At 46.0% G+C, this 23,313-nt stretch overlaps 2 protein-coding genes across 2 annotated transcripts; one reads left to right on the top strand and one right to left on the bottom strand.

Moving 5' to 3' along the window:
- The first annotated feature begins 724 nt into the window (after window positions 1-724).
- Window positions 725-11,717, top strand: LOC117001953 (very-long-chain (3R)-3-hydroxyacyl-CoA dehydratase-like). Its single transcript, XM_033070700.1, has 11 exons — window positions 725-852; window positions 1,258-1,300; window positions 2,347-2,420; window positions 4,417-4,581; window positions 5,478-5,529; window positions 5,897-6,007; window positions 6,623-6,750; window positions 7,250-7,362; window positions 7,859-7,965; window positions 8,679-8,810; window positions 9,721-11,717. The coding sequence occupies exons 1-11, from the start codon at window positions 766-768 to the stop codon at window positions 9,795-9,797; spliced, it is 1,089 nt and encodes a 362-aa protein (XP_032926591.1). The 5' UTR covers window positions 725-765; the 3' UTR covers window positions 9,798-11,717.
- A 147-nt stretch (window positions 11,718-11,864) lies between these two features.
- LOC117001952 (integrator complex subunit 14) lies at window positions 11,865-21,880 on the bottom strand. The gene is made up of 12 exons (XM_033070699.1): window positions 21,654-21,880; window positions 21,290-21,550; window positions 20,021-20,128; window positions 17,620-17,775; window positions 16,584-16,702; window positions 16,022-16,164; window positions 15,216-15,308; window positions 14,574-14,718; window positions 14,188-14,321; window positions 13,967-14,085; window positions 13,534-13,599; window positions 11,865-12,699 (listed from the first exon to the last, which is right to left on the bottom strand). Exons 2-12 carry the CDS (start codon window positions 21,509-21,511, stop codon window positions 12,448-12,450), a joined length of 1,557 nt encoding a protein of 518 aa, XP_032926590.1. The 5' UTR covers window positions 21,512-21,550; window positions 21,654-21,880; the 3' UTR covers window positions 11,865-12,447.
- Window positions 21,881-23,313: the final 1,433 nt, after the last annotated feature.

Here is a 23,313-nt window from a genome sequence, read left to right on the forward strand (position 1 = left end):
AGCAAGTCAATGCTGTCCTTTTTTAGCCTTATTATCACAGAATCATGGAATAGTGTGAGTTGGAAGGGACCTTAAATCTCAGCCAGTTCCAGCCATAGGCAAGGACACCTAAATCAGGCTGCTCCAAGCCCCATCCAACCTGGCCTTGGACACTTCCATAAATGAGGCAGCCACAGCTTCTCTGGATAACCTATGCCAGGGCTTGGCCAGCAGAAGGTCTATAATAATGAGCATGTAATAATGACAGAGCTGAGAGTTCTAACAGGTTGGGCCTCAAGACTGCAGGATTGGTATTTGCAAAATTCTCATCAGCCTCTCCTGTCATGGCTGAGAAGGTCAGTGTATTCTACCAGATAACACGCTACAGGACAAGGGAGACTGGCTTAAGTTGCGCCAGGAGAGCTTTAGTTTGGATACCATTGAAAATTTCTTCACAGAAAGGGTTGTTGAACATTGGCAAAGGCTGCCCGGGGCAGCGGTGGAGTCCCCAACCCGGAGGGATTTCAAACCATGGCGTAGTGGCGGCGTCGGAATGGTTAGTTCGGACCTTGAAGGGTTTACCCGCCCCACACGGCGCTGTGCCTCAATGACTCCGAGCATACAGCCCGCGGGAGCCGCTGAGGGCAGCAGCCATCGCTGAGGGCAGCGGCCATGGCGGCCCCGCCCGCCCCCGGTAACGCGCGCGGTGCGCAGGCGCGGGGCCCGCCCGGCGGGGCTCGGGGTGCGCAGGCGCGGGGGCGCCGCGGGCCGGTGCGGGCCGGGACGATGGCGGGGCCCAGCCTGCGGCCGCACGTGCACTGGGCACAGCGGCACCGCGAGCTCTTCCTGCGCGTGGACCTCAGCGACGTCCGGGTACGGCCGCGACACGTGGGGACACCCGGGGGGACTCGCCTGCGGGGGGTGGCGGGCAGGCTGACCTGCGGACACCCGGGGAGTGACACCTGGGTGACACCGGGCAGGGACACCTGTGGGGGATTGGGTGCGAGGGTGGGGGGACTCACCTGGGGGACCCTGGGGGGAGATCACCTGCAGGACACCTGGAAAGGCTGAGCTGGGGGACACCCTCGGGGCGGACTCGGCGGCGGGCGGGGAACACCTGCGGGACCCCAGGGCTGCCTCCCCTGCGGATCCCCGGGCGGGTCTCGCAGCGGGGCCCGGGGGGGCTGTGCCGGCGTGGGGCAGGCGGGACCCCCGGGTGGGCGCAGTGACCCCCGCGGGTTCGTGAGCTGCCAGCTAATACGTGTTCTCCCTCCGCAGAACCCGGACATCACCATCACCGACAATGTCCTGCACTTCAGAGGTACGGGCTCTATCGGGGGGTCTCAGCCTGGCCCGCACCCCGGGGGTGTCCCCGTTGTCCCCATCGTGGGGTTCCCATCAGTACAGGAGCCACCGTGCTGGGCACGTTCAGATCCACCACAGTCCCACCCACAGCCCTCTGTGTTCAGCCCTGGTAACCACAACAGGCCCTATCTTATCTAACAAGAAAACCCCAACCTCCCCATATTTAAATACCAGTGGAATTTCCATATATCCTTCCCATCCCAGGCCAGCCAAACCCCGGAGATAACTCACAGCAATTTTTCTTTTCACAAAGACCTTGTGTGCAATTCTTATCGAGCCTCCACATCAGGAACTAGTGCTCCATTTGGAAACTAAAGCAGATCTCGCCCTGAAAGATGGGTTTTTTGCAGCTGGACAGCTGCACATTCCAGCACCACGGAGTTTTTTAAGATGTCTCATTAGGAGCTGCTGTCTCCTTGGTGAGCTGCAGCCAGGCCATTTGATAGGAGAGTGTTGCACATCGTGTTCTCTTTGGGATCAGTTTACGGCGTGGAAGGGTGGGAATTAAACAGAGTGCAGAGTTTGGAGCCCTTCTGGGGACAGGATCAATGTGGGAGATGACAAATGAAGCCTGGTAAGTGCCCTGCTGTTGGGAGGGACTCCCCACAGCACCTTCCCACACAGCCAGCAGCACCCATCCTCCTGGGTGCTCCATTGTGTGAGGCTGGACCTCCCAAAGGCAGGAGATTCTCAGCTGGATTTGAGTTATCCATGAGCAGCCTTTTGATCCCCTCTTTTGGGAATCTGACACTCTGCCTTCCTGCAGCAGGGACCCTTTTCCAGTGTGGTGCAGACTTGCAGCAGCTTTAGCTGCTGACTCCTGTGTCTGCCCCTCCAGGCAAGGTTTTGGTGTCTTCCCTGTGACTGTGTGGTTTTCTCTTGCTTCTCAGGAAGGCAGGAGGAAAGTGCTGTGAATAAGTGCTGAGTATTTCTGTGTACTAAGTATCCTGTGCAGGTGGAGTGTGTGGAACCTCACACTGACTGTCAATTCTTGTCTTTTAGCCCAGGGTCACGGTGCCAAAGGAGACAACATCTATGAATTTGAGATCGAATTCCTCGAGCCAGTTGAGCCTAAAGTAGGTATTTTTACTTCTCTAATTCTTGCAAAGAAAAAAGTAAATTTTGAAGGACTTGAAAGGAAAATGGCTGTGCATAAAGTTCCCAATATACTGTTTAAATTTTTCTGATAACTCTCTAACAGCCAGCTCTGTGGCAGTCCTGTGTGCCATTGTGTTGTTTTAATGCAAATCACCTTGCTGGAGCTGGTGCTTGCATGGACCAGCTTCAGTAGACATTTTCTTGTTTCACTTGTTACACAGCAGTTGTAAGTTTTTTTAAAGGATGTAAAGCAGCAAAATAATGGGAGAATCTGGCAATGTGCTGTCTGATGCAACCTTGACTGGAGGTCAGGGGAACATTGTGCAGTCACTGTGATGTTTCATGGTGTCTTTTGTAGCTGGACAAAAGAAGAGAGTCAGGAGAATTCATATTTCTGGCTTGAGCAGATTTCTTAGGTTGTGGTATGTTGTGGCTCCTGTTGCAGAAATCTTGCCTTAATTCCTGTTGCAGTCTGGGTGGAAAGAGCTTGGCTTGAAGAGCCATCCCTCTGTGTTATTCACAGATGGCTGTGAGGTCTGTCCCTACCTCTCAGAGCTGTTAGGGGCACAGGAGAACTTGGGCTTTGTTCCTGGGCAGGATTTGTGCTGCTTATTCCTGGCTGAGTTGGGATAACTCCAGTCAGACCAGGAGCCACTGTTCACCTCTGCTCTTTGGCAGGGAAGGAGACCATGGGAGGGTGAATTTCCAGGCTCTGTCAGCAAGAACATTTCTGGTGTGGCTCCTGCCAGCTGTGGAGTGGCAGACAGTGAACAGCTCTTGGTTCCAGGGTCTGGTCACTGCCTTCTCATCTGTCTGGTGTACAGTGTGGGAGAGGTGCCTGTCTCTGCCTGTGCCTGTCTCCTGTGCTGGCAGACACAGGCTCTGCTGTGAGCCAGGCCTGGAAGGCAAGTCCTTGCCTCTGCAGAGCAGCCTCCTTCCAAAAATCATCACTCTGAGTCACTGTGGAGGGATGGAGAACAGACTGCTCTGTGTAACTACAGATGCTCAGGACCAGGAAGTGTCACAGTCCAGGGTTTTCTCCTTTAGTTTTGATGTGCACAGTGAGTTCCCCTTGCTGGTGCCACGTTGGCCAGCAGTGAGAAATGGAGCCTGTGGCAGACAAGGACAAGGTTTAGTAGCTGTAAATTCTGTAAATTACAGCTGCAGCCTTCAGATGTCTGAGGAGCATCCAGCCAGCCTTGACAGAGCAGAGCTGGTGTAATGTGCTCAGTTTGGAGTGCAGCTCATGCAGCAGTTCCAGCTGGTCTGAGTGAGAGGCACTGCAGTGGTCAGGAGGGTGGGCTCCAAGGTGACAGTGCCATGGGCTCCAAGTGACAGTGCCATGGGCTCCAAGTGACAGTGTCATGGGCTCCAAGTGACAGTGCTGTGGGCTCCAAGTGACAGTGCTATGGGCTCCAAGTGACAGTGCTATGGGCTCCAAGGTGACAGTGCCATGGGCTGTAAGGATGGAGAGGTTCTGGGCTGCCACTGTGCAGGTGGAGAGGCCTTGTGGGGTGGCAGTGACCACACTGCCTGGTCTGTGAGCTCACCTTGCCTCCAGGTGTTCCCTAAGGCTCTTAGCTCCTTCTCTTGCTGCAGCAGGGGTCACATGGGGTCCCCTGTTTAGACATGTACCTGTGGCTGCTGGCAGTGTTATTTTTACTGCTGGCTAGAGGAGGTGGGTGGCTCACAGTAGTAAGTGCAAGAAGGTGTAAAGCCAAGATCAGGGGTTCTGAGAAGGCTGGCACTGGGGTCTCTGCTAGCTCTGTGGTGGGATGCAGTGGTGCTGTGATATGGGCAGGCTGCTCATCAAGCTGCCATCTTCAACTGGACTTTGCTTCTGTGCCTTGGGTGGCAGAGAGATTTGTGCTGCAGCAGTTGTGTCATCCCTGCCTTCTTGAAAAGGGGAGCTTGGCTGTCAACTCAGTCCCAGAGCTTGTTTCTTTGGACTTTTGCTGATGTGTCTACCTCCAGCCTGTGTGCAGGATGACCCAAAGGCAGCTGAACATCACTGTGCAGAAGAAAGAGAGTAACTGGTGGGAGAGGCTGACCAAGCAGGAGAAGCGCCCGCTCTTCCTGGCACCCGACTTCGACCGCTGGTTGGACGAGTCGGATGCTGAAATGGAGCTGAAGGAGAAGGTCAGTCCCGTGGGCACCTGGAGCTTGTGCTGCCAGTTACAAAGCAAGGACAGCTGTTCTCCTGTGCCTGAACCTGCACTCTTCATTTAGCAGCCTGGCATGCTGATTGTTATTGCTGTTCTATACAGAGTTGGTTCATATTGTAAGCAGGAATTTGGAAATAGGCACATTTCTGGTTGGAACTGGAACTGGAGGCTGTGTGCTAGCTCCTTGCATGTGCCCCTTGCCCAGTGTCCTGATCTCTAGAGGATCATGTCACTCTGCCATGTGGAGCCAAAGCAGTGAGTCCTGGGCATTGTCTGGCTGGGAAGCAGGGATTGCTGAGGCTTTCCTGAGCCCCAGGGCTGGCCCTGCTGGTGCATTCCCACCAGCTGGTGAGCTTGAGCAGCTTACTGAGGTGGGCAGGTGCAAGATGGACTTGGAAAAGACTTGAACAGACCACATTGCTGCAAATCCCTTTTACAACATCCACTGCCCTGTTCCTCTCACGGAGCAGAGAGGGGCACTGCAGTGCCAGGACTCAGGAGCTTTGGGAAAGGTAGGCAGAGAACCTGGGCTGGATGTTCTCTGTTCTCTTCGGGTTGCTGGTGGGTCATGTAAGAAACAGCACAGTCATAACTGAGAATTAACACAGAAAGCAGAGGCTTTTTCAGCAAACCATCTAATTACTAGAACAAGCCACACTGTGAGGGCAGGATAACTGGTTAACACCCTCTGGCTTTTACTGTACTATAATTTCTGGATGATTAATGTGCTGTTTTATGCTGGTGAAAATTTAAACCTTCTAGCTACTGGGTGCTTGGCTGAATTTTAAACCCACTAGCTTTGCAGTAGTATAGTTAACAAATCACTTGCTAATTACAGTAAGTCTTTAAAACCTTATCCTTCATCTTAAGGAAGAAGAAAAGATTAACAAAATGAAAATAGAATCCAGAGTCCCAAAAGACCGTAAGTAACTGCATTTTTTTGTGGGTAAAGTGGGATTTAGAAAGTTTGTTCACACTTTGTGAACCTCCACTCTTAAGGAGCAGTTTTCAGTGGCTTGGTGTGTCTTAGAGTGGGATCTTTGAATTGTGAGCTATTAGAAATTTAATAAAAATGGACTGAAGTTTCCTGGGAATATCAAAAGTCTGACTACCAAGAATTGAGTTCTGGCAGATGGTGGCAAAAGCAGAACCCCCCAGGGCACCCAACAAGGCTTTTATTACAATCAATAACTTCACTTTTCCTGACAAGCTTTATTCTCAGAAAGCTTGGTTTGCAGCTCTATTACCATTGCACTCTGCTCACCTGATGTGTTTATTATTGATTTTAGCCTTCAAACACCTGAAGAAGGGATACCTAATCATGTATAATCTTGTACAGTTTTTGGGATTCTCTTGGATTTTTGTGAACATGACAGTACGACTGTTCATCTTAGGAAAAGGCAAGTAATGCACTGTTTTATTTATATTGGAGGGTCTGAGTTGACTTTCAGTGTTGTTTTAAGATATTTTAAATAGCAAAATCTAAAGGGAGACATATTTAGGAACAAAACCATGAATGCATTGCCAAAGAGCACAATGAAAGCCTTTCAAAGGTCATCAAAATGTCAAGGGCAGGAAAATACTGTCCCCTTGTAAATCACAGCTGTGTACTTTGTGAATGATACTTGTGCTCAGCCAGGATCACTTCTAACAAAATCAGCTGAAGCAAAATGTCTTGCTCACTGCAATGTTAATGTTTTTGAAAATGATCTGGATAGAATATTTTGTTTTTGAAGCAGGAACAATCCATTCTGTTGAAGTACAGCACTATTGCCTTTTTTGTTAAGCAATTACTGAAATAGCTCTTGATCCTTCTGTGTGTGAAATGGAGCAGTGTTTCTGACCCAACTGCTGTGAGTTCAAGATAAGGCCTATGAAGAACTTATGTAATTATGCATCATGTTTTTCTCAAATACAACCAGAATCCTGTTATCACAAGCTGTGCTGCTGCACCAGCTTCCTGAGCATGGAAATTCACTTGTTCCCTAAAATGGTTGGTTTCCTGTGTCTTACAGATTCCTTCTATGACACATTTCACACTATTTCTGATATGATGTATTTCTGTCAGACCCTGGCATTAATGGAGATCATGAATTCACTAATAGGACTGGTCAGATCACCAGTGTTACCTTCTGTAATGCAGGTAATATTTCTAAATTCTTCTCCTTCATCTTATCTTTAAAGTAAATATTTATTTTACATAAGTGTTGAGACTCCTTAAGTAAGTGATGCAACCTCACTGGCACTGGACTAGAGGATTTCTTATTCACAAGGCAGGAATCCATGTTCCCAGTCTTGGCTGTGACAGGCTGTCTGTCTCCTGCCATCCCCTGGGTAAGGGAGTGCAGGACAGCAAAAGCAAGAAGCTGATAAAAAGTACATGACTTTGATTTGGTGCCCTTTTTATCCTGGTTGTGGTTGTTGTGCATAAAAATGAGCATGGGGGATTTAAGACTGGATCCCTTGCACTGTACCTAAATACAGAGCAAGATGCCACTTGTGAGCAGCAGGTCACAGCTCAGCTGTGAGTTAGGTGTGTGCTCAGCTGTGTGAGGAGTAGGTATCTTGTGTTTCTGACAGCAAGGACTTGCCCTTTCTTTTGATGAAGAGTGAATGTTCCTTAATATGTTTTTCTTTAATAGATATTTGGAAGAAACTTCGTTTTGTTTGTTATCCTTGGAAGCTTGGAGGAAATGCAGAGCAAACCTGTGGTGTTCTTCATATTTTATTTCTGGAGTATCAGTGAGCTGTTCAGGTTGGTGGGATTTTCCTCCTACCAAGTGTGCACAGAACAAAGTGGTTGTTCCCAAGAACTCTGTAAAGAAGATTTTGATCACTGTATTTTTTGGAAGAATTAGCTCCAAAGGGTAAAAGCTCCTTGAGTCATGGATTGTTCACAGCCTTCCTTCACCTGCCAAAAACTGAGGCAGGGTTGGAGTCTGAAAGTGATACTGCCCTGTTTCTTTATTTCTTTGTTGCTTTGAATTTCCATTTTTCAATTGAGGTCTTTATCTTTGAAAAGAAGTTCTTTTGAAAGGTTTATTAGGCAGCCAGGCAGTTCATCCCTGTGTTCAGAATGACTTGAGCTCTGCAAACTGCCCAAAAACTTTGTGTCCATCACCATCCCCAGGGACAATGCTTTGAATGTCCTTGTGTCATCTGGGAACTGTGTTGAGCACACAGTGTTTATACAGAAGATAATTCTAGCAGTAGTTTCCATGTTAAGGTGTTTGTTTCCCCTCACACTGTAGGTATCCCTATTACATGCTTTCCTGCATTGGAATTGAATGGAAACCACTCACCTGGCTCCGTTACACTGTCTGGATCCCTCTCTACCCCTTAGGGGGCTTGGCAGAAGGTACCTCCTTAAAACAGTTCACTAAATACTGAATTGGAGGCTGGGAAAATAACTCAAATCTCTTTTTTGGTAGCTGAACTTACAACAGTAAAATAGAACAACAGATAAATAGATTTTTCTTTGAGGTGAGCCAAATATAAGCATTTTGTCTTTCATGCTGAATCAAATATTCTTTTCAATTTGATGTGAGAAGAACTCTTCCTTTTGGAGGAAAGACTCCCTTTCTGGAGGGGGAAGTAAAGGCAGTGAAGGGACAAGCTCTGCTGACCCAAAGCTTTGTCTGCTGGCCTGACTTGCTCAGCCTGGCCTGGGTTCACACCAGCTCCCAGGTTTGATATTACCTTGTAAATCACTGCAGAGGACAGGCAGGGGCTCATTCCTGTGTTGCAAACCTGTGAGCCAGGAGGAGCTTTGGGCATTGCCCAACACTGAGCAGGAGGAGGAGGAGTGTGCCTGTTTCATTGCTGGGGGTATTTCTGGATGGCAGATCCTGCTGGCACAGGCCCTGGGGCTGCAGCTGTGTGTGAGAACAGAGTCTCACCAGGAAGGTTCACTGCTGCACCCCCCTCCCTACTGCATGTCCCACACCTTCACAACTGCTGTCATTAATCAGTGCTGGCAAATGAGAAGGGACTATGCTGAAATAGCTGGTGTGGGCTGGGTAATTACATATTTTATCTGTACTTGGTAATGATGTGACCTTCTGCTTTCAGCTGTCTGTATTGTTCAATCCATTCCAATCTTCAGTGAAACAGGGAAATTTAGCCTGGGATTGCCAAATCCACTGAACGTCACAATCCAGTTTCCATTTGTGCTTCAAATATATCTTATAGCCTTGTTTTTAGGTAAGTATTTAATTATATTTCTCAATATTGAAATAAAAAGGCTAGTTTCCCCCTGAATAACTTGATTTTTCAAAGAAAATGAAATTCCTGCATCTTGGGGACCATGGCAACACAAAATTGCTTCAGTTTAAGCATTATCCTTGTGGATTTTTCATGGAAGTTTGTCAGTGATAGAGAGGAATCCACCTCCAATGAGCTCTGATTAGCCACCAAAAAGGTGATCTTGGTAACAAATTAGCAGCATAAACTTGACTTAAAGGAGTATTTTTTACATGTATTTACAACCACAGTATACTTAGTTTCACCTTTTATGGGGCATTTGAACTTTGGAATGATGTAGTGGCCATCTGAACATACTTTCAAATTGAAGTAGTTTAGTTAAATGTTGCAGTATAATCACAAATGCAACATGTTTTTCCAGGAAACAATCTAGAATTCTCTTTACCTAGTACATTTAAAGAAGAAAACCTGCTTGAGACATACTTGGTTTACACAACTTAACTTCCTTGTACCCACACCCACACTGGGGATGCACAACTCACCACAATCTAACAGAATTTTAAACTGAACTTTCACTAGATTCCTCCTGCTCACAGACATTGCTTAAAGCCACCCTTCAGTTGAGTTTCACTCTGAAATACCTGGTTCATCCTCCTTAGCTCTGCCCAGCTGGTGTCACAACTTCTTAAAGGTGACAGACCAACCTTCCAAGGAGCCCTTTACCAAACAGCAACTCCTGCCTCAGCAGGACAAAACCTTTCCATAGCTTTCCCTGCTCTACACAGCCCTAAATAATTTATTTTGTTGTGTGGGGGTTGGGATCTGCTATTTTTTCTTTTACATCTGGTACAGCCATTTAGCATAAAAAAGATGCAATAATGTCCTACCTAAAGGCTTCATTCTTTTCCAGGGGTATTTGTAAACTTCCGCCACCTCTACAAGCAAAGGAAACAACACCTTGGACCAAAGAAGAGGAAGATGAAGTGAAGCAGGACTGCAAAGCTTTTATCTCACCTGGGGACAAGATAAGCCTCTAATTCTTACGGTTTTACCCACTGTAATGCAAAGAATTTTGTAAAATGAAATGACCACGCTAGATTTCATGATTTCATAGTGAATTCAGGTAACATTCCCTTATACTGGATTTTGTTCCCTTTCCATCATCTATGCATGGCATTTACCACTGAACATTTAAATGTGTATCCTGTCAACCAGCATATTAGAAAGAAATCCTATTATCTGCATATGATATGCTTATAATCAGTGGAGCAGCACTAACTAGAAATAGTGTTTATCTTTTAATTGGAGATTTGCTCTTTCAATATTGCATGCAGATAGGGCTTCTGATGTGGGATATGCTCTTAGCTGGCCTGTGCTGTTTCTGGGAGGCATCCTGATGGCAGGAGGAGGCACAGTCTGAGGCCACTGTGCAGTGTTTGGGTGTTTATCAACCACTGGGATAAAGTTACTCAGCACATACCCCCCCTTTTCTTCTGCAGCATTATTGATGGTGCAGAATTAAAACTGGAAGTAGCTAATGCTGATTTAAATGCTACCAACTTAAGTCTGTTTCTAGTTGAGCCTTAACAGAATAGGAGCTCTGTGTGGACCACAGCAATGTGTAGTTCTCTAACAACACATCCTATCCAATCATTAAGGAAAGGAAGCTGCCACTGAGGGCAGAAATGCTTTCCTGGTCGGTAGAGCAAGCACTGAAATGTAACAAAGCAAGGGAACACAGGTACCAGCTTTCCCCTGGCACGTGAACCCCAACAGAACTGCATCCAAGCCATGCAGAGGGAGAATGTGGAATTCTCATGGGAGATGGGGCCCCTCTGATCCATCCTGCTGGGGCTGTGGTTCCTGTATTTCCAGCTTTCAGCAAGGCAGCAAAGTCACTTTTCTGCCTGCATTTAGGGGTGCAGCAGAGAAGTTGGTGTATCTGGTTTGACTAGCCCCAGGGGGGATGGAACAGAGGGTCAAATAACCTGTGTTATTTAGATAGCACATATCACATCTTAGTAAGGGAGGTCCCACACAGGGTTTGAAGGACCCATTTCTCTTTGTTTGCTCTTACCACCACCACTACACCAAAACAAAGCAAAGCTGCCCCCACATTTCAGACACATCTGCTGTCTCACCTGGAAACCTCTGGCTCAGCTGACTTTATTTCAGCCTGTCCTTCTTCACACTGAGCCACCTGTAGTGAATCCCAGATTCCTCTGGCCTCCTTAACCCAGTTTAGAAATGTACAGACAGTTTACTCTAAACTGTACTGTGGTTATGAACAGGTTGTTTCCCAACTGCCACTGCCCCAGGGCACTGCAGAGCAATGCCAGCAATCCAGAACAGACACTGAAGCCGAGATTAGCTTCGTGCCATGTTACTATTTATCTTTTTCTACTGTAAAACAATATAAACCCTCCAGAAAAATTATTTTATATATATATAAAAATTAACAAACAGCAGAAGGTTTGTGATATGGACCCAGTGCTTGTTACTGTAAATGAAATAGTGTTATAAGGAGACTTTAACAGAGAAGCAGTACAAGCTCCATGCTGCATTTCACAAATTGTGTTCTGTCAACACGAGGCGTGGTACAACTTCTCTTTGGGAGAAGCACAGCCTACTTTACTCAGGAGAGTTGAGCACTATTTACACAATATTTCACTTAGCACACACTGTACCTATGTGTTTGAAGTATGTGAAAGGGTTGAATTAGCTGAACAGCAAGGATCACTTTCATACTTTAATTTTTCTGCTGGGCATTTAAACCTCTGTTATGAAATCTGTATGTATTCATCAGTGAAATTGTGGTACCTAGTGCTAGCTGTCACAGATCTTACACTACTGAATTTTAGTCCTTCAGAAAGAATGTGTTTCTATTAATAAAGATTTACAACCAAATTTTGCTTTAGTTCAGTTGTTTGTTCTTTCAAATTACACAACTTTCTGAGAAGTTGTATAAGAGATAAACAGCTGGGACCTGAGCCTTCACCAGGTCAGTGTTTTGGGCCACACAGCCTGGTTCTATGAAAATGGAACAAATCCAACTTAAATTTTCATGAAGAATTACTCTTTATTTGTATTATGCAAATAAAAAACCATTTGTCCCAAGATCAAGTTACTTTCAGAAGCACTGCAGTGCAAGTGATAATGCTCAGTACAGACTGTCTGTCCAGTTGGACATAAAGTCAGGGCCAACACCCCAAAATCAGCTCCATCTGATCTTGCAGGGTGCTTCTCACACCTTTCTTTGGACTAATCAAGTTGATGTTTAAAGTGTAGTAGCTGCCTTTTAGGATACTTTCACCAGTTCAGTTATGTAATAACTGCATTCTGGGAAGGCCAAAACCCAAGAAGTGCCTCCAATGCCATTTTTTTCTCTCCTCACATGTACCAAATAACTTCCACCAATCATCCAACACCATCACTGGGTCTGGGACACTTTCCACAGTTTCCAGGTCTGACTAAAAGCCACCACAAACGAGCTATGTTTGTTTAGAGAGCACTGATGCAAAACTTCCCCATTTGGACAGGAAGTTCTTCAAACAGCAATTGAACAGGCCCTAAAAAGTAAACAATAAATTTTGAACCACTCCAGCCTTAATCTAGAGAAGCTCCCAAAACGGAGACTTCACATTCTCTCGGTGCTGCTACCAGAAAAGTCAGTCTGCAGAGGAGCAATGTTGTGCTCGTAGGCAGCGTACTCCGAGGCTCCCGTACTCGCCACTTTGAGCTGCTGGGCTGCGTGTGTGAGCTGGAAGGCGGCGTCGGGGTGGGCGGTGTCGGGGAGCAGGGTGCACTCCCTCTCCAGCATGTCTGCCACGCCCTTCAGCAGCTCCAGGAAGCCAAAGGCCAGAGCTGCCTTTCGCAAACGGTTCAGCTCCTGCAAAGACACAAAACCCCTCTTAAAGCCACTCCAAGCCTCCACATCAAACGTGGGTTTCTTGTGTCTGTTTGTAAAGGTGATGATACTCACAGTGCAGCTGCTGGAAACTGCCCAGCTGCTCGTGGATAGAAAATCAGGGCTGAAGATAACAGTGATCTTCCCTTGATCCTTTCCTATAAACCTCCACTTCTTCCTTTTGTGCACTCAGCTATTGTACCTGCCTGCTTTGTCTGTGTCCCAGCAGGGCTCCAGCTGAGGCTTCAGTCACTGACTGCTGCCTTTAACCACAGTGTCCAGTAAAATGTAGATACATTGATTTTTCTTCCCTATAAACTGAACAATGCTTATGTGCACTTAGGCAGGGTATTCATTCTTCAAGTCTCTGGAGGCTGCAGTACCAAACTGCTTTCAGCACTGAGCTTGCAAGAGCAATAATTACCTCCAGCTACAGTCAGCTTATGGATCATTCTGGCGTGGCCAAATGTGCCTGGAACTTTGTCTTTATCTGCTCCAGTTGTAGATAAAATGGAAGAGACATTTTCCAGACTCAGAATGACATCCTATTCCTCTATGATTATTTCTGGTAATTTCTGCCTGGACAACAGTATAAAATTTCACCATGGAAGTAGCAGAGGTCATGAGGGGCACTTGTAGACATGACACATCTGTGCCTGAAAATGTAGTGCCAGACCATTGCAATGACACCCCCTGTCCCACCTAACCACTCTTAAGTTTTTGCAGAGCCTGCACAGAACACACAGTGTGGTTCCTCTGTCTAATGCACCACCACCACTATGGATCAAACCTAGGCCAGCCTGGAATGTTACTCACTTTATAGAAGGTCTGTGTTTTTTCAGGAAGTTTCCTTGCATTTCTCAAGATCTTCTGTACATCTGTCTGCAGAAAAGAGAAAAAAAAATCTTGGCAGCTTCTGGGGGAAGCTGTAGAACAACCCCCAACTCTTTATGGATAAATTATCCTGACCATTGACAAGACTGCAGCTCACAAAGACTGAAACATAACTGGTAATTATACTAAATTCAATAAACCAAGCCAGATGCTCCACTGGAGACACAGCTCCCATTAAACAAGCTATGCTTTCTGATTGCATTTTAATCATGACATTGTAAATTCTCAGTGTTTAGAAAAATGAAAGAAAAGCAATAAAGCAATCACATTAAATAGGCAAGACCTGCACAGACTGCAGCTCCTGCTGAGATGGCTCCTGCTGCTCCAGGTAAAGCAGCACAACCTGGATCATTACCTGGAGGCCACTGGGTTTGATCCAGACAGTGACATTCTGAGCATAGCTGCGCTTGTTCTTGGGCTGCAAAGGGAAAGGGCTCTTATTGTCATCCTCCCCATAAGGATTTTCTTTTGCATCTGGGAGAAAGAAGAAATTACAGACTTAGCAACTAAAAATTGTCAAGACCATTCACACAACAGTGAATGTGTAAGAGTTACTCAGAGGAGTGTGACCAGTACCTGAAATGGGGCCAAGCTGTGCCATCTTCCCCAGCCATGGGAGGGGCTCAGGACCAGGTTCAAAGAGTGACATCATGAGGTTTGACTTCTTCTTGCTATCAGCTTGTGAATAAAGCATTCCATACCACTCTGGCCTGTGGAAAAGAGCAAACCCTCAAACACTGAAAATCTTCCACCCTCTGCCTAGAATGTGCCTCCCTCTCACTGTGTGGAGGCTCAATGTTTGCAATTTGTACTGACAGAAACAAATCTGCAATTAAAAATCCACAGCTTAGTCTAGCAGTGCAGAGTTCTGCATAGAATACAGATATAAATAAACATAATTTATAAATAAAGCCTAAAAGAGCAAAGTAAGAGATTTTTCAGGCAGACATCCAGCTCCATACCCCAACTGGACGAGAGCCACCATGCCTTCCACCTTCAGGCTGCCATGTAATAAAACACAGAAGTTGGGGATTTTCCCAGCAATCTGATTAGCTGAATTCTCATCTTCAGTGTCATCTGTGATCCCAGGTCCCACCTCATCCCCCTCTGGGGAAGAATCAAAGCAAACAAAGAGAAAACATGAGTATAAATTCAAAGACAAGAGTTCTGTTTCCATGACACCACCCTTTACTGTCTGCCTGCAAGAGTTAATTAATACTTTTGTAGAACAAACAGCTGCAGAAAGAACTGCTTGGGCAAAGTGGCACAATAATGATACATAAATATTCCACTGCATTGTACTCAGGGGCATTAAATATTCATCTTGCACCACATATTTCATGGTTCATTATTATTCTGAACAGGAAATTTAGCATGTTCTATTAATAATGATGTTGTAAGGACCCTGGTCCCTCTATGAACTTCACAAAGAACACAGTATGCAAAATAAGAGAGCTTGTGGCCAAGGTTTTAATTTTAATGCAATCACACAAATATGACATCTGGTATTTTGATAAAGCAAAAAGAAACTGTGCTTCCAGTCTAAAGCACATTACAAGGGAAGCGTGAAGTAGTTTTTGCTGAAATAAACCCAACTTGCTCACCTCTGTTAAGTGCAATGGGCAGTACCAAATGTCTGGACAAGACAGGAGGGCTGGAAATGTCAGCAATATCTACAAACCCAACAATTTCTAGATCTGCAGGGAGACAACAGATTTAAATTAGATTTAAGACAGTTTAAGTCACATTTGGAAATAACTGAAATATAGTCAAAACCAATTTAACATCACCACTTCTTACACCACCAGGTTTTTTCTGAAGCAATGACTAAAGGTAGCACAAGAGAACCCAAACTCAACTGGAGTGTAAAGGTCTTAGTAAGTTAGAAATACATAAAACACAGAACTTTTGAAGATGACTTAATACACACACAGACTGAGCTGTGCTGCTGGACAGTTACACAACTGGGCACCTTGATATTTACACTGTACATAATTTACAAATTCCAAAAGAGAAAACCCAAATACCTGCTGCTCATGGGAGCTGTGTCCACTAACAGCAGGGCTGGGAAGGTTTTTCTTTGCACAGTTGTTTTTAAAAATAATTTATCCTCCCTGAAGCTTAGGAGGGTGTTTATGGAAAGCAGCCTGTGACTGTCTTCCAGTCTCTACCCCTAGAAATTGGCACCCTGAGCTCTCAAAGTGCCTCCACCCTACTCCAGCCCTTTAGCCATGTATCCATGGATGAATTAGGATGATATTTTTGTCCCCTGGTGTCACACATACATCAAAAAATTACACAGAGACTGATCCTTGCAGAGACAAAGCAATAACTACACAGGAAGAGAGGTGGTAGTGAAAGGGCAGAAATCAAATGGATTTTAGTGAAGAAGCCATCAAAGATTTGTTACCTGTATTAATTGCTTTAGGAATGGGGTCTATTTCCTCATCTATAATGAAAGGCTCTGGTCTGGGAAACACTTGCACATCAGATGTTAAGTGGCCACACTTGAGGACAGCATGGAATGGTGTATAAGCCAGGTCTATTAGCTTTCTAGAACACAGTTATTAAGGAAAACATATCAAATGAAAATAGTTTGTCTAAAGCACACTAATTTAGCTCCCAAACCTTTTTTAACTACAGTTAATTCAATAGTTCTAGTGTTGCTAAATGATGAAACAAAGCAGCATTATCCCATCCATGGTAAATGAACAATAATTATGGAAATTACAGTCTTCTATCTGCCAAGCATAAGCAGATGCTATGGTTTGGTTACAAAGACTAAAATAAATATTGACCAGAACCAGTGAAGGCCAAGATGAAATTACAGTTAACAAGATTATAAAACAATAATAAAAAAAGAGTTTAATTAGAATATCTCATATCACCAGATTTCTTATTGTATTTGTTTTTCCTTTCAAGATACCAACTGGGGACCTTCCCAGAGTTCTGTTATCTACAAGTGTGCTCACCCAAACATGGACTGCACATTCTTCAGGCACAGGGGGCCATCAATGGTGAAAATCTGCCCTTCCCCATTGTTTAAATCAATGAGTCGTTCCAGGCAGTCTAAGGAATCTGTGCTTTGAAGCTGCAGAAAAATAAAGGGAAATATTTTTGTTGAGTGTTCTTTTTATTCTCTTTTGTACTAACCAGTATTTTAAAAGAAAATAAACATAACACAGCAAAAAGCATCTGACTGGATGCTCCCATGATTTTTTGTTCTCTCTCTCCTTTCCAAATAAACCAACATTCTTTGTCTCGCAGGCAATGTTCTCTTATTACTTATCAGAAATAGATGATTTATTTTAAATATTTTCCCAGTTATTTTGAGATGTAAACAGTGCTTCAATCCACCAGCTTAATCAAAAGGATCATCCTTGACAGAGATCATGAAGCTGAGATATCTAATTGATGCCTAAGCATCTGTAAAGGACACAAGAATACAGATGTCAAATCAAAAGCAATGCTATTAATAAAATGAATCTAAGGAATATTAGTCAAGTAGGCTGCTCTTTAAACTGTTTATGCAGCAGAATTCTAACCACTGTGAAAATCTTTAAAGCTGTGATTGAAATTTGCAAGAGAAGGAGAAAGGAGGAAGAAAATTGGCATCTTTCCTTCAGAACTAAGGGAAGTTGGTTTGAGCACTGGCTTGGAGACTTCAGTTTTCCCCTCTCACATTTCTACACACAGCTACTGTTTATAAGTGTTGAGCATCTCTGCAGCACAATCATTTATTCAAGAATTTAACTGCAGATTAAGAAGAGCCCCAAAAACATTCAATGCAATTAATGCAGTAGTAATACAAACAGAGAAATTAAAATTCCACAATATTCCCCAGGGACAAAGTGCCATGACTTATAAAGATTATGGTAATGCAATAAACCCTGAACTCCCCTTCACCCAGAACATCAACAAAACCTTAAGCACAAGAACATCAACACAATGGTCATTAGTTCAGAGAAGACCAACAATTATCCAATGCAACAAAGAATAAGACATCACCTCTTCCAGGTTGGCCATGCACATGACATAGAGCTTGGACGGGAACGGGAAGGGCAGGGGGAACCTGTTGCTTTCGCTGCGCTGGCTGTGCGTGGCCAGGGAGTGGCGCAGGGAGCCTCTGCCGATGCCCAGGCAGCCGTCGGTGACCAGGACAACCTGCAGGGAGCGGGGACACGTGAGAATTCAGCTGCACCGGTGTCCTGGGGTGATGCTATGGCGCTTGTATCCCCAATCGTGTGTTTGTTTAGGTGAAGGTTTGTTTTGTCCCCTCCTCCACTGTCTGTGCTTAGGGGAGGCCAGGTTTGCTGCCTCAGGCTGGCTTTTGCTTTGCTGGCTTTTGCTTTTGAGTTAGTTTAGTTCCCTGGACTGTTTTTTTTTGTTCTTTCTTTCTTTCCCTTTCTGTGTGCCATCTGAACCTGTTCTGGACCTGGGAAACACCAAGGAACACCGGGAGCTGCAATTTGTGATCTGCAGTCATCCCCAGAGCCAGAGACTGATACCACTCACAGGAGAGATTTTCTGAGTTTGTCATCTGGGGCTGTTCATTTTCTTTTCTTGTATTGGGCAGTGTTTTGTTTGATTAATAAACAGTTTTTTTCCACTTTTCCTCTGAGGAAATTCTTCCCGAGCCCGGTGGTGGGAGGAGGAGTTGTGGGGGTTTTGTTTTCTGGGGGCTCCTTCCGGAGTTTTTCCCCAAATTTGCCCTGAACTAGGACAGCTGGGCACCTGAACACTCTCTGCTCCCACTGGATTTTCCTCCACCCAGACAGCCAAAGAACTGCAAGCAGAGTTTCCAGAAAAAGCCCCATATAGAGGAGAAATTGAAGATTGAACCCTCATGATTTACATGGCGGACATGGGAAATAAATGTTTTCTTGGCATTAGGTAATTGCACTAAAATTTCAATCTCATACATTTCATTTTTAAGTGTACACTAGAAGCACAAAAAACTGCCTGTTACTGTTGGACTCAAGGATTCCAGGTTTATTTTCAGATGGATGATAAAGCCCATTTTTTTCTGCAGAATCTGGATACCAACTCAGCTTCCACTACAAGCCACAGAAACCTCAAAAATGGGTAATATTAGTGATCTTAATTCTTTGCAAATACAGCTACAGTATGCTCACATTTTGCAGCAGAACTATTATACACACACTTTTCTATTCAATTGAACATCCAGAGTCAATCCTTGTGGAAACCTGCACTAATTACACTGAATAATGGGATTATTTACACTCAGCTGTGATCAGAGAAATAAAAGAGCTGCTCCTTCAATGCTGCATGGCAACAGCAGGCATGATTTCTGGCTGGTAGGTAAGGAAAATCAAATCCAATTGAAACTCCATGTGTAATTGCTACATCCAGTTCTGTATTCTCCCTTCATCCTCAGTCTCTCCTGCAGTCTCCTCAGAACTGCTGCTCACCAGTGATGTTTTCCACTACTCCAAGGCTGCACAGTACATTCCCCAGTGCCCTCCACCACCCCAGCACCTGCAGTGCCAGTAAAATGAGCTATGACACAAATGAGAGACAAAACAGTTGAGGTCTAATCTCTGCTTGGTTTTCACATCTTTCTTGTTCTTTGCTTTGAATGTTTTTTGCTGTCCCAAGGTGCCTTTGTGTTGGATGATGAAGCACTATCCTTTTTCTCCTTAAAGATATTTGCTCAAGCATCTTCCCAGTTCACTGAGCTGCAAAATTACTGAACTTCAATCAAGTGTCTCAGAAAACTGAGGGTTAAAAGCAAACTCTGCCATAAGAGGCAGCAGATTTGGAAGGCTGAGAGCTTGGAGGGCTGAATGGGGTGTGTGAGCAGCTGCATGGCAAATGACTCATTTGGGAGAGAACTCAGATCAAAACACACTCGGCTGCAGCCCCGCGCTGCTGGTTCAGAGCTGGAATTGTTGTAAGCCCTGGAAACCATCAGGGACTGGAGGGGAGAGGCTCCTGAATTTGGGACTACACCCTTTCCAAATGGAGTGAGGTTCCTGGGACAGCAGACTGCATCCAGATCAAACATCAGGGCTGCACAACAGTGCTCCTGAGCCACATTTTATAATCCACTGCACTACAATAACACATTGGGCAGGAAACAGTCTCATTTTTTTTTGCTGCTGAATATTTTTCTAAAGATCACCTTCTGTTCATACTGCAGGTTTAGCCAAAACACTAATTCTTTGTGTTTTTGCAGCACCAGCATGCCTGAGAGCATTCCAAATTTTCAAATTACATTTACATTTCTATGTGCAACTCTCAGGAATACAATCAATCACAGAATCACAGGATAATTTGGGTTGGAAGGGGCTTTAAAGATCACCAAGTTCCAATCTCCCTGCCAGGGATAACTAAAATTAAACTAGTGAAATCAGCAGTGAATTTAGACCAGTGAAATCAGCCATACCTGGCAAGGAATTGCTGCCCCCCATTCCTGCTGGACAATATTGCAAACCCCCAGCAGCGCCGACTCCAAACAGGTTTTGTCATAATCATCCATGTTACTCAGGGCTTCCTGCAAAGACAAACACCACAGTCATTGCTGGGGGAATATCCCTGCCAGGAGACACCCAGCAGTCACTCATAGCTTTGAAGGAACTGTAATAATCAGAGTGAAAAAACACCTCTGCATGTCTTAAAAAAGTGGAAACCTGAGGCAACATCTAGTGGGAAACATTTAGCTGAGAAAATCCTTGAAGGTGTCAGAGCAGCTCAAACTTCTTAGAGATTCACAGAGATCACAAGGAGTTTGTCTCACAAAAACTCTTTGGCAGAGAGAGAATAACAAACCCAAAACTTGCATCTGCATCCACAAACCAGCTTTTCTCCTAAAAGTGAAAACCTCACACTTAACACAGCATCACCAGGGTGCAGCTGTGAGGTGAACTTGGTAGAGGAGCCTGGTTGGGCTCTTGGCTTGCAAAATTCCTCAAATGAACTCTTAGGGAAGTGAAAAAGTAATCAGAGAGGACACTCAGGCACTCACCTGCTAAACTGCAAACATAACAGAGAACAGCTTTCAAAATCTCTCTGCCCCCTGGACAAACCTAAACCATGGTGCCCTGTGACAGCAATGTGTCCTTTCCTCCTGCATGTGAGGGTCAGACACAAATGTGCCATTTTTGCTGCATTCAGAGGCTCCAGTGCCTTTGCTGCATTGATGTGAAATTTCCCTCTTGGATGTTCTCCTTTCCATTTCCTCCTCCCAACTTCCCACCACATCTGTGAGGTCTAAAATCACTTATTCTCACTCTTGCACTGTTTTGACTTCTACAGTCTCAACAGCAGCTTCTCTCTACCAAATCTCTTGACCCAAAGCCTTTTTAAATGGTCCTGCTGGCTGCATCCTTTATCAAGAGCAAACCAACAACTACACATAAAAACAGGAACATCACAGAACCACTTATGGATGGAGCCCGTTCCTCAATCCCATTTTTAACTCCATCCCATTTTAGAGTCAATCAATCATACCCTAGTGCTCACCTGCAAAGGTGCAACAGGCAAAGTTCAATGTTTCAAACACACTGATTTCACCTACCTTTAAAATAAGGACAATTCAATACGTTGTGCACAGGATGATACCAAATCTCACAATATCACTGTGTTTTAGTGGTGCAACTGGCTGATTTTTTACAAATATCGACGGTTTATTGGTGTAAGTATTCACACCCCCTACCTGGAGTGTGTTGTAGTCTCTCGTGAAGGGCACCATCAGCTCCCAGAGGGATGAAAACACCACCAAGGCCGTGAACTCCAGCTTGTAGTTGGTGGCCATGTGCTCGAAGAGCATGGTGAGCCCGTGGGCAGCCAGGTGCTTGCGCTGGTACTCCTCGGAGCCCTCCACCGACACCGGCCGCGTCATGGACAGCGACACGTCCACCACCACCACCGTGGGCATGGCGAGCTGCTCCTCACGGACGGGGTGGGCCGGGATCACCTGCCAGCAGCGGGACCGAAAGGCACAAATCATTATCAAACTGCACTCGTGGAGCCACGCGTCTCGCCCCCTCACGCTGACCCCGGGGAGAAGCGACAATTACCCTTTTCCCCCTCAAAACGAGGGACTGAGCACGGATTCAGTGAATGCACGCTGAACCCCACACAGCATTTCCAGCAAGGCCTGGAGACGGCACGAACTGCGCCTCGCTGGGGAAAGGGCGCTCCGAGGGCGGTCGGGCAGGGATCCAGCCCTCCCTACAAGTCTTCGCCCTCAGCGGGGCTGTCCCCAGAGCGGCCCGGGCCGGGCGGCGGCGGCGGGCACGGAGCGGGGCGGCGGAAGGGAAATGGTGCTGCACAGCACGGCCCGCCGCGCCGCCATGCGTGCGACACGGAAAGCGGCCCCCCGGAACGCGCGGCCCGAGCGGGAAGGGCCGGGCCCCAGCGCCTCACGCAGCCCCTGAGGGCTGACACCGTGAGGGAAGCGGGAATGTGGGATGTCCGTGCTGGGGGAATGTGGGGCCCACATCAAATATGACCGCAAATAACCGTTATGTGTGGAGAAGGGTTTATGGATAAGCATCCCGGCTGGGCAGTGCACCTCCTTCTCCTGGTTCTACGTGGGAGTAGGGGGCAGGAGGCAATAAACTCCAGTGCAAAACTGGATGTACTCCTGAAATTGTGTGTTCAATAACAGTTTGCTTTAAAATTATCGGAGTCACAGAATAGTTTAGCTGGAAAAGCCCTCCAAGGTCATCAAGTCCCACTGTTCCCCCAGCATTGCCAAGGCCACCATAAGCCACGAGGGATGGTGCCAGATCTATAAAGCTTTTAAATTTCTCCAGCGATGGGGACTCCACCACTGCCCTGGGCAGCCTGTTCCAATTCTGAACAGTAGGGAATTTTCAGTAAATTCAGTAGAGAACCTTTCAGTAGAGAAATTTTTTCCCAATATCCAACCTAAATCTCCCCTGGCACAACCTGAGCCGGTCCCTCTCCTCCTGTCCCTGTTCCCTGGGAGCAGATCCCAAATCCCCTCCCTCTGTCCCCTCCTGGCAGGGAGTTGTGCAGAGCCACAAGGTCCCTCCTGAGCTCCTTTTCTCCAAGCTAAACCCCCTGAGCTGCTCCAGAGCCTTCCCCAGCTCTGTTCCCTTCCCTGGACATGCTCCAGCACCTCTATGTGCTTCTTGGCATGAGAGACCCAAAATCAAATAATCATTCTATAATTCCCCTGCGATAAATCAGATGATTAGATTGTTGTGGCTGTTAAATCCTTGGCCAGGGATGTTGTGGAACTGCACATCCCCAGGTCCCTGCTCCCTCCCTCTGCATCAGTGATGCTGGCACAAGCCCTGAGGGATTTTTCCAGGAGTCAATGGGTTTTAACCCTCCCTCTGGGATTGCAAAGTAGACACATACTGTGGCAAAGCCCAGCAGAGCTGTTTGTCTGGCATCTGGCCTGTCAGCCATAGGAGATGCCTCAAAATGCAGCTCCATTTGCCTTGTTTAGAAGTTTTTATAAACGTGATTTACCGCTGCCAGTGCCGTGAGGGTGAGCCGTGTCCATGGCTGGTGCTTCAATCCAGGAGTTTGTGAAGGGGATAATCACCTGCCCTCACACTGAGAACAACCTGTGGTAGCAGACAAAGGTATTGGCTTCAGAGATGGACCCAAATCTATACAATACTATTTAATCTTCTTAGGGCCTGTGGGTATTAAACTGGATTGGGAATCCCTCCACTAACATGTCCTTCACAGCTGACC

Source organism: Catharus ustulatus, chromosome 12 (assembly GCF_009819885.2).
Source record: "Catharus ustulatus isolate bCatUst1 chromosome 12, bCatUst1.pri.v2, whole genome shotgun sequence".
NCBI classification, from domain to species: Eukaryota; Metazoa; Chordata; class Aves; order Passeriformes; family Turdidae; genus Catharus; species Catharus ustulatus.

Bases quoted from the DNA above. Each gene is read 5' to 3' on its own strand.
- LOC117001953 (XM_033070700.1), top strand. From the start codon at position 766: ATGGCGGGGCCCAGCCTGCGGCCGCACGTGCACTGGGCACAGCGGCAC. The intron at 1,301-2,346 runs GTACGGGCTCTA...CTTGTCTTTTAG, and splicing joins CAATGTCCTGCACTTCAGAG to CCCAGGGTCACGGTGCCAAA. The intron at 2,421-4,416 runs GTAGGTATTTTT...GTCTACCTCCAG, and splicing joins TCGAGCCAGTTGAGCCTAAA to CCTGTGTGCAGGATGACCCA.
- LOC117001952 (XM_033070699.1), bottom strand. From the start codon at position 21,511: ATGCCCACGGTGGTGGTGGTGGACGTGTCGCTGTCCATGACGCGGCCG. The intron at 15,309-16,021 runs GTAACAAATCTT...GTCTCCCTGCAG, and splicing joins TCCTAAAGCAATTAATACAG to ATCTAGAAATTGTTGGGTTT. The intron at 12,700-13,533 runs GTGAGTAACATT...GTGTCTTTGCAG, and splicing joins AAACACAGACCTTCTATAAA to GAGCTGAACCGTTTGCGAAA.